Source organism: Schistocerca serialis, chromosome 8, assembly GCF_023864345.2.
Source record: "Schistocerca serialis cubense isolate TAMUIC-IGC-003099 chromosome 8, iqSchSeri2.2, whole genome shotgun sequence".
In the NCBI taxonomy this organism is placed as follows: domain Eukaryota; kingdom Metazoa; phylum Arthropoda; class Insecta; order Orthoptera; family Acrididae; genus Schistocerca; species Schistocerca serialis.
The window spans coordinates 532020485-532032916 of NC_064645.1; the positions used below are offsets into that span (position 1 = coordinate 532020485).

The 12432-nt window shown below is 41.5% G+C and overlaps 1 protein-coding gene across 1 annotated transcript in view; it reads right to left on the reverse strand.

The window, feature by feature from the left end:
• Positions 1–874: 874 nt before the first annotated feature.
• The window catches only part of LOC126416364 (uncharacterized), a 90065-nt gene continuing 78507 nt past the window's right edge, over positions 875–12432 (reverse strand). The window contains exon 7 of the mRNA XM_050084043.1: positions 875–2046. Coding sequence (XP_049940000.1) covers positions 1975–2046 — 72 coding nt within the window. The 3' untranslated portion in view covers positions 875–1974. The remainder of the gene's footprint in view (positions 2047–12432) is intronic.

Genomic DNA, 12432 nt, shown 5'->3' on the forward strand with positions numbered 1-12432 from the left:
ACGTAAAGTGCCCTCGGCCACACACCGTTGGGTGGCTTGCGGAGTATAAATGTAGATGTAGATGTGTTATGACGATAGTTTACAACAAGTATAATATATTTTGTAGTCGCACAGTGTTGCTATTGTGGTGTACATTTGCGATGGGTTTAGACGGGTGGGGGAAGAGAAAGATAGCTCGAAACATTCGAGTACAGCGATCCATGGTGGCACTGCCTTCAGTAATGTATGCCAGGTGGAGTTAGTTAGTTGACCATTACACTGGTTGTTATACTGGATGGATAATTTAGCGGTTTTCTGCCTTTCTTCATCTCACATCAACGGTATTTCAGGAAGTCCTTCCTGTACAACAGCCTTTGATTTCTGTGTAGGAAGAGATCAGGGTATTGTCTCCTGTTTCTGCCTACAGAAATGTTTCCTGAAGTTTGTCCTAACTGAAATAAATTCACCAACATTTACACACTGTGACATTGTGAATAGGAAAATGAACCCTAGATCTCATAATAATGGTGGATTAAACTTTAATTTAGTTCCATATAATGTGGCTCATCATCTGAATACCTTAATTCCTGTAGGTGCAGCAATAATTATTGTTGCTGATGTGAAGTATGCTCGTGTGTCAACATCTATTTTTCTCTCTACAATAAACCTAGAGAATAAACCTTTCGCTTTGGTTGTAACTGATAGTGACGTCTAAATTCCTCTTGTCTTTGTCCATTATATCAATTTGCATAGATCTAAGCACTGGGTACTGTAATGGATGTAGTACTGTGTGGTCTTGTAGCCTTATGTAGAAATATTTTACGTCTTTGGTAATCAGGAACCGAATAGGCAGGAACTAGATAAAGGAAAACTGATAAATAAATGGAAAGGGACATTAAAGGACTAAATATTTGAAGAAATTATTAATGTTAACTTTTGTAACACTCACTACACTTATTTCTTTTTTTGGAATGAATACGTTGGCCTGTGCTTTTTCTTTCTTAGGTACATACTTTATGAAATTTCTAATACATGATTATGTGAAGTTTATGTGATAACAGGCCAAACTGCTGAGTCGTTGTGTGTATATGTAAGTTAAAACAGCTACAAACTATGAGAACTCCAGGCTGGAATATCAGCAACGTAAGGAAATGATAGATTGCTAAGTACTGTAAAGATGACACCTTCTGGTCCGAGCTGCCAGAGATGGTGGTCGTGTGTGGCTGACATGTGCTTGCTTGTGTGAATGAATGTGTGCGTGTTTCTCTTTCTTTTTCTGACTAATGCTGAGGCCTAAAGTTAATGTGTAAGTGTCTTTTAACTCTGCCTGTCTGCAACTTAACGTGTCATCTTTACGGTAAGTAGCAATCTGTCTTTTCCTTATACTGTTAAGAAAAAGCTACAGGTGGCAATAACATCTTTCCAGATAAATATAACGATTCTGTAGGGATTCCAGTTGATATGTGACGGTTCACTAGCTCTTATGTCACTGAAAATGACTGATAATTCAACACTGTCATAATGGATGAACGACTGATAAAATATAGTAATCGGGGAGTTCATTATGTTGCAGATATGTATCGTTGGCAAAAGGTTTGTTTGTTGTGTTACTGATGGATCAGCAGCTTTCATGTTGGACCCCGGCCATACTGGAGTCTTGGAGTCTTGAAAGGCCTAGGTTTTGGCGCTGAATGAAGTTAGAGTATGAATGTGAGAAGGGTACTGTTTTTACGTGTCTGAGCACGCAGCTTTTACGTGTCCGCCTAGGAATGTACGTATTCAATTCCGGATAAAAATAGCAGTGGTTGAGCGTACAGTGTGACTCATGTAAGATTTGTCGGTGTGAGAAGAGTCGCCTCTGGGCGGTCGCTCGGCCTCAGAGCCGCGCAACTCGCCCCCTGACGCGGCCCTGCCAGCTCTGAGATCCGACTGGCGTGGGAGAGTAGCGCGGATCTGCTATGGACCGCATGCTATTCCAGCCTGCGGTGCAGGTGATCAGTAAAGGACGTTGTTCCCCTTTTTCGCAGCCACAGGCAGCCGCTCTCCATGCAGAAATGGATTCTCGTCCTGTAATAGTAAAAAGTGTGACAATTAACGACTACAGATTACACTCAAAAGCCCACAAACCGGTTGGTGGAGTGCACGACCAGATGCGTCGCCACCTGTTAAGAACCCGGTCACAATATGGGCAGAATATTTCATTTACTTTGTTCACTGTAATCGAAGTAAAGTGTATGTGAATTCTAAAGACTGTGTTCTAAAGACATACCTCCAATGTGTGCAACAGCTTCAAACATCTGGCTACTTAAAAAAAATAATTTACACTACTGGCCATTAACACTGCTACACCACTAAGATGACGTGCTACAGACGCAAAATTTAACCGACAGGAAGTAGATGCTGTGATATGCAAATGATTAGCTTTTCAGAGAATTCACACAAGGTTGGCGCCGGTGGAGACACCTACAACGTGCTGACATGAGGAAAGTTTGCAACCAATTTCTCATACACAAACAGCAGTTGACCAGCGTTTCCTGGTGAAACGTTGTTGTGATGCCTCGTGTAAGGAGGAAAAATGCGTACCATAATGTTTCCGAATTTGATAAAGGTCGGATTGTAGCCTATCGTAATTGTGGTTTATCGTATCGCGACACTGCTGCTCGCGTTGGTCGAGATCCATGACTGTTAGCAGAATATGGAATTGGTGGGTTCCGGAGGGTAATACGGAACGCCGTGCTGGATCCCAACGGCCTCGTATCACTAGCAGTCGGGATGACAAGCATCTTATCCGCATGGCTGTAACGGATCGTGCAGCCACGTCTCGATCCCTGAGTCAACAGATGGGGACGTTTGCAAGACAACAACCATCTGCACGAACAGTTCGACGAAGTTTGCAGCAGTATGGAGACCATGGCTGCGGTTACCCTTGACGCTGCATCACAGACAAGAGCGCCTGCGATGGTGTACTCAACGACGAACCTGGGTGCACGAATGGCAAAACGTTATTTTTTCGGATGAATCCAAGTTCTGTTTATAGCATCATGATGGTCGCATGCGTGTTTGGCGACATCGCGGTGAACGCACATTGGAAGAGCGTATTCTTTATCGCCATACTGGCGTATCACCCGGCGTGATGGTATGGGGTGCCATCAGTTACACGTTTCGGTCACCTCTTATTCACATTGACGGCACTTTGAACAGTGGACGTTACATTTCAGATGTGTTACGACCCGTGGGTCTACCCTTCATTCGATCCCTGCGAAACCTTACATTCCTGCATTGCACGACCGCAAGTTGCAGGTCCTGTACGGGCCTTTCTGGATACAGAAAATGTTCGACTGCTGCCCTGGCCAGCACAATATCCAGATCTCTCACCAATTGAAAACGTCTGGTCAATGGTGGCCGAGCAACTGGCTAGTCACAATGCGCCCGTCAATACTCTTGATGAACTGCGGTATCGTGTTGAGGCTGCATGGGCAGCTGTACCTGTACACGCCATCCAAGCTCTGTTTGAATCAATGCCCATGCGTATCAATGCCGTTATTACGGGCAGAGGTGGTTTTTTTGGGTACTGATTCCTCAGGATCCATGCACCCAAATTGCGTGAAAATGTAATCACATGTCAGTTCTAGTATAGTATATTTGCCCAATGAATACCCGTTTATCATCTGCTTTTCTTCTCGGTGTAGCAATTTTAATGTTTACTAGACAATTACTTCTGTTTTAGTCCATACTACTTTCTCTCAAAATATGGAAAGCAAAGAGCTTACAGTAGAAAGGATTTGTTTCACAGCATATAAGATTAAGTGCTCATAATTCTAAAGGTATGCGTTTTAGACTCCATGTTTACTAGACATTTTTGCTTCGAAAGGTTTGTTTCTGTCATATACCTGATTACTGACCATTCCTCCTCTGAAAACTATATTGCAAATAGATTTAGCAGTAAAGAAGTAGAAAATTAAAACGTCATACTTGATGTTGAAGTTTGGCTACAGGAACAGCGGAAAAATAGTAAGCGATAAACTTTTTGCCTCTCATAATTGTGCAAGGGGGCGTCAGCTAAAAAAAGTTCTGTAGGGGCTTGAAATTATGTGTATAGTTTGTGTAAAGTCGCTAAGTGCTCTCTTTCTCAAATATTGGATGAATGAAGTCCAGCATCTGTGTGCTGCCAGTTGTGGTGCATGTGGATAAACACAGATTTTTCTAAGTGTAATACTTGTCTTATTGCGTTAAAACTTTTAATATGACATTATACCTCTAAATGAGTAGGTTATTTACAGCATTTTTAATTTTTAAATTCGATCTATAACTACACGAAATATTGAAAAATCAAATTTTTGTTGCCCCTAAGCTCAAGTGGTACCGGGTTCTAGGTGCAAGGTTGAGGATTAAAGTATCTCGTCGTCTGTGACCATATCGGCTTACAGCTCAACGTGTGTGCCCTGCAGGAAACCTGCCTTGTCGCGCAGGCACCCTTCCTCGGAGATTGTTTACGCACCTTACTAGTATATCATATGTTGTGGACAAGGTATTGTCTACAGACTATCTGTTGAGAACTTGAAAAGCTAAATGCTAGGAGACGTCACCAGGGGCAGTCTCATCTTTCGTACAACGACGGCACTGCTATCGAGGGAACTAAATTGCATCCACGGGTCACATGTCCACCAAGCGCACGCAGGTACTCCTTCACCTGCTGCTTACTCGAGTCGTGGCTGGAGTTCCAGCAAGCAGTTGCAGTTCAGCTCTTCGCTCAGCTCCGAACCAGATGCCGGCCGTGTCCCTCGGCCCATCAGTCGGAACTTACGCCGAGCCAAGCCTGGAGCTCCCATCTGCACCAAAGGCACTAACGACGTTCCTACACCCGCGATGGTACTTTACCAAGAGACTGGTACTGCTACAGCTACAGGGCAACTTTCTGTTAATACCACAACAAAATGGCGGCGTTTGGAGTTGTGCCGTAACTAAGAAGCAAGGATTGCTGATGAATGACGACGCAGTGTATTTAGCGATGAGTCACGGATCTGTACTACCACTGATAGGTAGGCTGTCTGTGGCTGAGGGAATTCTAACGGGAAAACCGCCCGTCACATACATCCATCGGCCTCAGGTGTTAACTCTCATGTGGCAGTACACTGACGCCATTTTTCAACAGAACAGTTGTAGTCTCCACATGGCACGTTGTCTCCTTGAAATACCTGTACGATTTTCAGATACTTCAGTGGTCACAAAGATCGCCATATCTGTCCCAGACAGGACATGTGTGGGACCAGCTCGGACGTCAACTCTGCCCCAGTGCCACAGTTGAGGATATTAAGGATCAATTACAGTAGCTGTGGACCAGTTTGCCTCAGGATACAACGGCTTTATGACACCCTTCCCAGCCGAGTCACTGTGTGGATCCAGGACAGAGGGGACGCAACGTCATATTGATAAGTGTGCTCATAGTGCCAAGTTCTCTGTAAATTCGGCTCGATTTTGTAATCACTGAAATACCGTCACATACCGTGCCAACTCGTCAAGTTTGATTTAGTTTCTTACACTCCTTCAGGAAGCTTCAGTTTTTTTCACACGGTATACATACGTGTCTTCTTCAATCATCTGTTGGCTAACTGATTTTAATTGGCCCGCCGTAAATCCCTCTGTGGAGCCAAGCTCTTCATCTCAGTACTTGCACCCTAACTCCTCACTTATACGTGTTCTGATATCTGCCTTCCCCTACAATTTTTGCCCTTTGTAGTACCATTTTGTATATAAGGAAAGATTAGAAACTGAATTTCTCATTTTGAAATAAGATTTCAGCATTTTTGTTTGTTTGTTTGTTGATCGTGTTATGTCTCAGCTAAGAGAAGACACGTCTATCAACACATGGTGGAACTCTACAGTAGACCGTTGTCTGTCGAAACTGTAGTTTTTAGTTGTCGACTAATGCACACTAAATCACACGGAGGGCATTCTACGTCCTTGGCAGGACTGCCAAAGCTGCACCCTACTCTGCTCCCTTCGGAACTACCTTTTCGCAATTTTTTCTACATTTTTTACAATTTGGTAAGTAGGTATAGACAAATATGAAGATTTAAGAAATGAACTATACTGACGAAAAGTTTAGTATATAACAAACTAAACGTATCATTGTATTAAATAATATACAAACTGCATAATTTGGCAGTTTCACAAATTTATGAGTTGTTGTTAATAAGTTACTGTTCATTGGTTTTACTATAATCCACAATAAACAAGATTTTGTTTGCTTCTTGTAAATTACTAACAATGCATAAATAGTAAGGAACTCCTCTGGATTATTCTGCCACGAAAATGTTGACGCTGATGAGATCTTTCTGGGATCACATTATTAACAACTCTATGAAAATTACGAGTAGAATACTCGTATGCTTAGAAAAGGTTTTTGTTTGTCGTTATGGTGGCTTCAATCTGGATAAGACGTGGGAAGTCTCTTCACGAACATTAACGTCTAGCAAGTCAGTTTTTCTCTCTGATCATTATTTTCAGTCCTTGCCTCTGAAAGTAAACCGTGCTTTTCGACTAGTGAGCCACTGAAGAAACGGGGACTTCTCAGCCGAGTGCTAGGCGAGCCCCGGTAGAGAGGCATAGTGAGCCTCAAATCGGAATATTTGGCAGGGTATTTACAGTGGCGGCCTTTGCCCTACAACCAAAGAAAACTTCCCAGAAACTTTATTCAAAACCGGAAGATGGTGCTCATTTCAGATTTCGATCTGGGAAAATAAATCCCAAACAAAAAATATGAAAGCCTAATGTATGTATACATATACTAGGGAGACCGGCAATGCTTTGAAATTACTAAATATATATGAGAACTGCATATACATCCTCAACTTCTCCCGTCCTCCCTCATACTTAATCCATCTTCTTTTTCCTCTCCCCCCCCCCTTTCCCCCTCTCTGTGCACGACCTGCTGCCCTCTGTCTGTTTCCACCTCACATCTCTTTCTCCGCACCTCCTCTCCATCCATTTCCTACCACCACATACGTTCATTTCCTCCGCCCCTTCCTCTCTCTCCATCTCCTCTTCTCCCCTCTCTTTGACCTTGAACCTTTTTTTAATTGCAATGACAAAGGAAACCTTGACTGGTAACTGAAGTTGCTTAACATAAATGGGTAAGTCCGTTGGGTTCGTTTGTATGTCGCGTGAGAGAGAGAGAGAGAGAGAGAGAGAGAGAGAGAGAGAGAGAGAGATCTGGAACCCCTGGATCGGTGGGCATAGTAACTTCAGTGAAAATATTTCGAATAGTTTTTATCTGCGAAAGGGTACGGATCTGAAGTTTCACACAATTCAGATTCCATGGTAGTACTCTAATCATAAATTGATAATTTATAACCTCAACTTCCTCGTTTTCTGTAAAGCCGACTGCGAGGAAGAAAAAAAAGGAACAAGACATTGTAGTGTATACAATAATGGGAAAGAACATATTCATGGGAGAAACAATTTATCTAACGGTTTACATGCTCTGCTATTGTAGTTACAGCCATTGTTTATTGCTGTATAGTTTAAATTTAAAATAAATCGACCTAGAACTTTGAGATTTTTGTTAACAAATTTTTTCACAAATTGCAACACCTTCTAAGCTTTCATAGGTAATGAAGGCCCTATAAGCATGATCTGTCCGAATGCACTTCTGACTAAAAAGCGATTCTGGTAGCTAGAGTCCTAAGTTTTTGTTAACTATGCCTTTGCATTCCTGTGGAGATCTTTCCATAGCAGCTTTCATCCTCTAACCAATTTTCATAAGTTTAACTTCAATAATTATTTAATGTAATGAAATACTTTCTTAAAAATTTTCATCACCTATTGCACTGTCAAGTATTTGCTTATTGTAATCTAAAAGTCCCCCCCCCCCCCCCCACACACATTAACCATGGACCTTGCCGTTGGTGGGGAGTCTTGCGTTCCTCAGCGATCCAGATAGCCATACCGTAGGTGCAACCACAACGGAGGGGTATCTGTTGAGAGGCCAGGCAAACGTGTGGTTCCTGAAAAGGGGCAGCAGCCTTTTCAGTAGTTGTAAGGGCAACAGTCTGGATGATTGACTGATCTGGCCTTGTAACAGTAACCAAAACGGCCTTGCTGTGCTGGTACTGCGTACGGCTGAAAGCAAGGGGGAACTACAGCCGTAATTTTTCCCGAGGGCATGCAGCTTTCCTGTATGGTTAAATGATGATGGCGTCCTCTTGGGTAAAATATTCCGGAGGTAAACTAGTCCACCATTTGGATCTCCGGGCGGGGACTGCTCAAGAGGATGTCGTTATCAGGAGAAAGAAAACTGGCGTTCTACGGATCGGAGCGTGGAATGTCAGATCCCTTAATCGGGCAGGTAGGTTGGAAAATTTAAAAAGGGAAATGGATAAGTTAAAGTCAGATATAGTGGGAATTAGTGAAGTTCAGTGGCAGGAGGAACACGACTTTTGGTCAGGTGAATACAGGGTTATAAATACAAAATCAAATAAGGGTAATGCAGGAGTAGGTTTAATAACGAATAGGAAAATAGGAATGCGGGTAAGCTACTACAAACAGCATAGTGAACGCATTATTGTGGCCAAGATAGACATGAAGCCCATGCCTACTACAGTAGTACAAGTTTATATGCCAACTAGCTCTGCAGATGACGAAGAAATTGAAGAAATGTATGAAGAACTAAAAGAAATTATTCAGATAGTGAAGGGAGACGAAAATTTAATAGTCATGGGTGAGTGGAATTCGTCAGTAGGAAAAGGGAGAGAAGGAAACATAGTAGGTGAATATGGATTGGGGGTAAGAAATGAAAGAGGAAGCCGCCTGGTAGAATTTTGTACAGAGCACAACTTAATCATAGCTAACACTTCGTTCAAGAATCATAAGAGAAGGTTGTAGACATGGAAGAAGCCTGGAGATACTGACAGGTTTCATATATATTATATAATGGTAAGACAGAGATTTAGGAACCAGATTTAAAATTGTAAGACATTTCCAGGGGCAGATGTGGATACTGACCACAATCTATTGGTTATGAACTGTAGATTAAAACTGAAGAAACTACAAAAAGGTGGTAATTTAAGGAGATGGGACCTCGATAAACTGACTAAACAAGAGGTTTTACAGAGTTTCCGGAAGAGCATAAGGGAACAATTGACAAGAATGGGGGAAAGAAATACAGTAAAAGAAGAATGGGTAGCTTTGAGGGATGAAGTAGTGAAGGCAGCAGAGGATCAAGTACGTAAAAAGACGAGGGCTAGTAGAAAACCTTGGGTAACAGAAGAAATATTGAATTTAATTGATGAAATGAGAAAATATAAAAATGCAGTAAATGAAGCAGGCAAAAAGGAATACAGACGTCTCAAAAATGAGATCGACAGGAAGCGCAAAATGGATAAGCAGGGATGGCTAGAGGACAAATGTAAGGATGTAGAGGCTTATCTCACTAGGGGTAAGATAGATACTGCCTACAGGAATATTAAAGAGACATTTGGAGAAAAGAGAGCCACCTGTATGAATATCAAGACCTCAGATGGAAACCCAATTCTAAGCAAAGAAGGGAAAGCAGAAAGGTGGAAGGAGTATATAGAGGGTCTATACAAGGGCGATATACTTGAGGACAATATTATGGAAATGGAAGAGGATGTAGATGAAGATGAAATGGGAGATACGATACTGCGTGAAGAGTTTGACAGAGCACTGAAAGACCTGAGTCGAAACAAGGCCCCGGGAATAGACAACATTCCATTGGAACTACTGACAGCCTTGGGAGAGCCAGTCCCGACAAAACTCTACCATCTGGTGAGCAAGATGTATGAGACTGGCGAAATACCGTTAGACTTCAAGAAGAATATAATATTTCCAATCCCAAAGAAAGCAGGTGTTGACAGATGTGAAATTACAGAACTATCAGTTTAATAAGTCACGGCTGCAAAATACTGACGCCAATTCTTTACAGACGATTGGAAAAACTGGTAGAAGCCGACCTCGGGGAAGATCAGTTTGGATTCCGTAGAAATATCGGAACACGTGATACGACTTATCTTAGAAGCTAGATCAAGGAAAGGCAAAAATACGTTTCTAGCATTTGTATACTTAGAGAAAGCTTTTGACAATGTTGACTGGAATACTCTTTCAAATTCTGAAGGTGGCAGGGGTAAAATACAGGGAGCGAAAAGCTATTTACAATTTGTACAGAAACCAAATGGCAGTTATAAGAGTCGAGGGACATTAAAGGGAAGCAGTGGTTGGGAAGGGAGTGAGACAGGGTTGTAGCCTCTCCCCGATGTTATTCAATCTCTATATTGAGGAAGCAGTGAAGGAAACAAAAGAAAAATTCGGAGTAGGTATTAAAATCCATGGAGAAGAAATAAAAACTTTGAGGTTCGCTGATGACATTGTAATTCTGTCAGAGACAACAAAGGACTTGGAAGAGCAAATGAATCGAATGGATAGTGTCTTGAAAGAAGGATATAAGATGAACATCAACATAAGCAAAACGAGGATAATGGAATGTAGTCGAATTAAGCCGGGTGATGCTGTGGGAATTAGATTAGGAAATGAGACGCTTCAAGTAGTAAAAGAGTTTTGCTATTTGGCGAGCAAAATAACTGATGATGGTCGCAGTAGAGTGGATATAAAATGTAGACTGGCAATGGCAAGGAAAGCATTTCTGAAGAAGAGAAATTTGTCAACATAGAGTATAGATTTAAGTGTCAGGAAGCCGTTTCTGAAAGTATTTGTATGGAGTGTAGCCATGTATGGAAGTGAAACATGGACGATAAATAGTTTAGACAAGAAGAGAATAGAAGCTTTAGAAATGTGATGCTACAGAAGAGTGCTGAAGATTAGATGGGTAGATCACATAACTAACGAGGAAGTATTGAAGAGGTTTGGGGAGAAGAGAAGTTTGTGGCACAACTTGACTAGAAGAAGGGATCGGTTGGTAGGACATGTTCTGAGGCATCAAGGGATCACCAATTTAGTATTGTAGGGCAGCGTGGAGGGTAAAAATCGGAGAGGGAGACCAAGAGATGAACACACTAAGCAGATTCAGACGGATGTAGGTTGCAGTAGGTACTGGGAGATGAAGAAGCTTGCACAGGATAGAGTAGCATGGAGAGCTGCATCAAACCAGTCTCAGCACTGAAGACCACAACAACAACAACAACAATCTAAAAGTCAATGTCTGTGTTCATAATGAAGCTTTAAAATACTGCAGTAGTTCCTTAATAATGATATATTTTCAAGAAACGCTTTCACCCACTATTTCACTGCATAGAGTTAATTTCCAAAAATGCTGAAACATGTATTTATTTATTTCTGATCGTGAAACCAAATACCAGTTTTCATAAGTTCAGCTTCGGATTTGCTTTAATATCGGCTTTTTCTAAAAACCCTTTATCCCATATATTACCTTGTACGGTTGGAGTTTCGAAAAATTCTTTCTTAAGCGGCGCCTACATTATAAGAGCCACACCTTCTCCAAATTTGAAGTTTCTGTCCTCAGTGGTTTGGGCTAGGTTGAAGAGATTTACATATTATATGCAGGGCATGGGAGATATAGCTGTTGTTTCTATTGGTGACTGAGACTGTGTACCAAATAACATTACATTAGTACTTACTTCATTTTATGACGAATAACTGTAGCTATAAATACAAGTATGTTTTTAGGTTGGTTAGTTCTTTCAGGAACAAGTGTCAAGAACAAGCCATTAATGCTTATTCTCTTCTGGACAGCAGGTCAGGTGTTGAAACGTGGATGCATGGATGCAAAACGGTTAGACTATATTGACAGGTATGGTATACCTAGTGGTGCAGTTGCGACTGTACAGGAAACATCAGATAGTGAGTTAGGTGACATATTTGTGGGAAGGCACATTGCAGTGGGTTCGTACTAGGGTACCAATAATCGTGATATCTATATTGACACCCCTAACACCCTGTATATTTAAAAATATCTTCCTTTTGTGTGTTTATTATAGTATCCTCTAAAATTTCAAGTGAATCGCTCAGGAAATTTTCGCGATATTTGATAACAAATTTTCCCAGTTATATATCAAGTGTATTACCATATAAAGACACCACATTGTTTAACGGTGTTACCAAAAATGAATCTACCGGTATATTAAAAAATTTGCATCCTACGTTCTTCTAGATGGTTAATAGACCACTGCGTAAAAATTTGAAGAAAATCGGTCAAGTACTTATCCAGATTTTTGCTAACAACATTAATCAACAACTTGTATTTACATAGTATACAGGGTGGTCCATTGATCGTGACTGGGCCAAATATCTCACGAAATAAGCATCAAACGAAAAAAAGTTGAAGGATATTTGCTATCGTGATCCACCGACAACGGCTGACAACATGCGTCAGCGCATTGTCAATGCATGTGCGAACATTACGGAACGCGAACTACTCGCTGTTGAGAGGAATGTCGTTACGCGTATTGCCAAATGCATTAA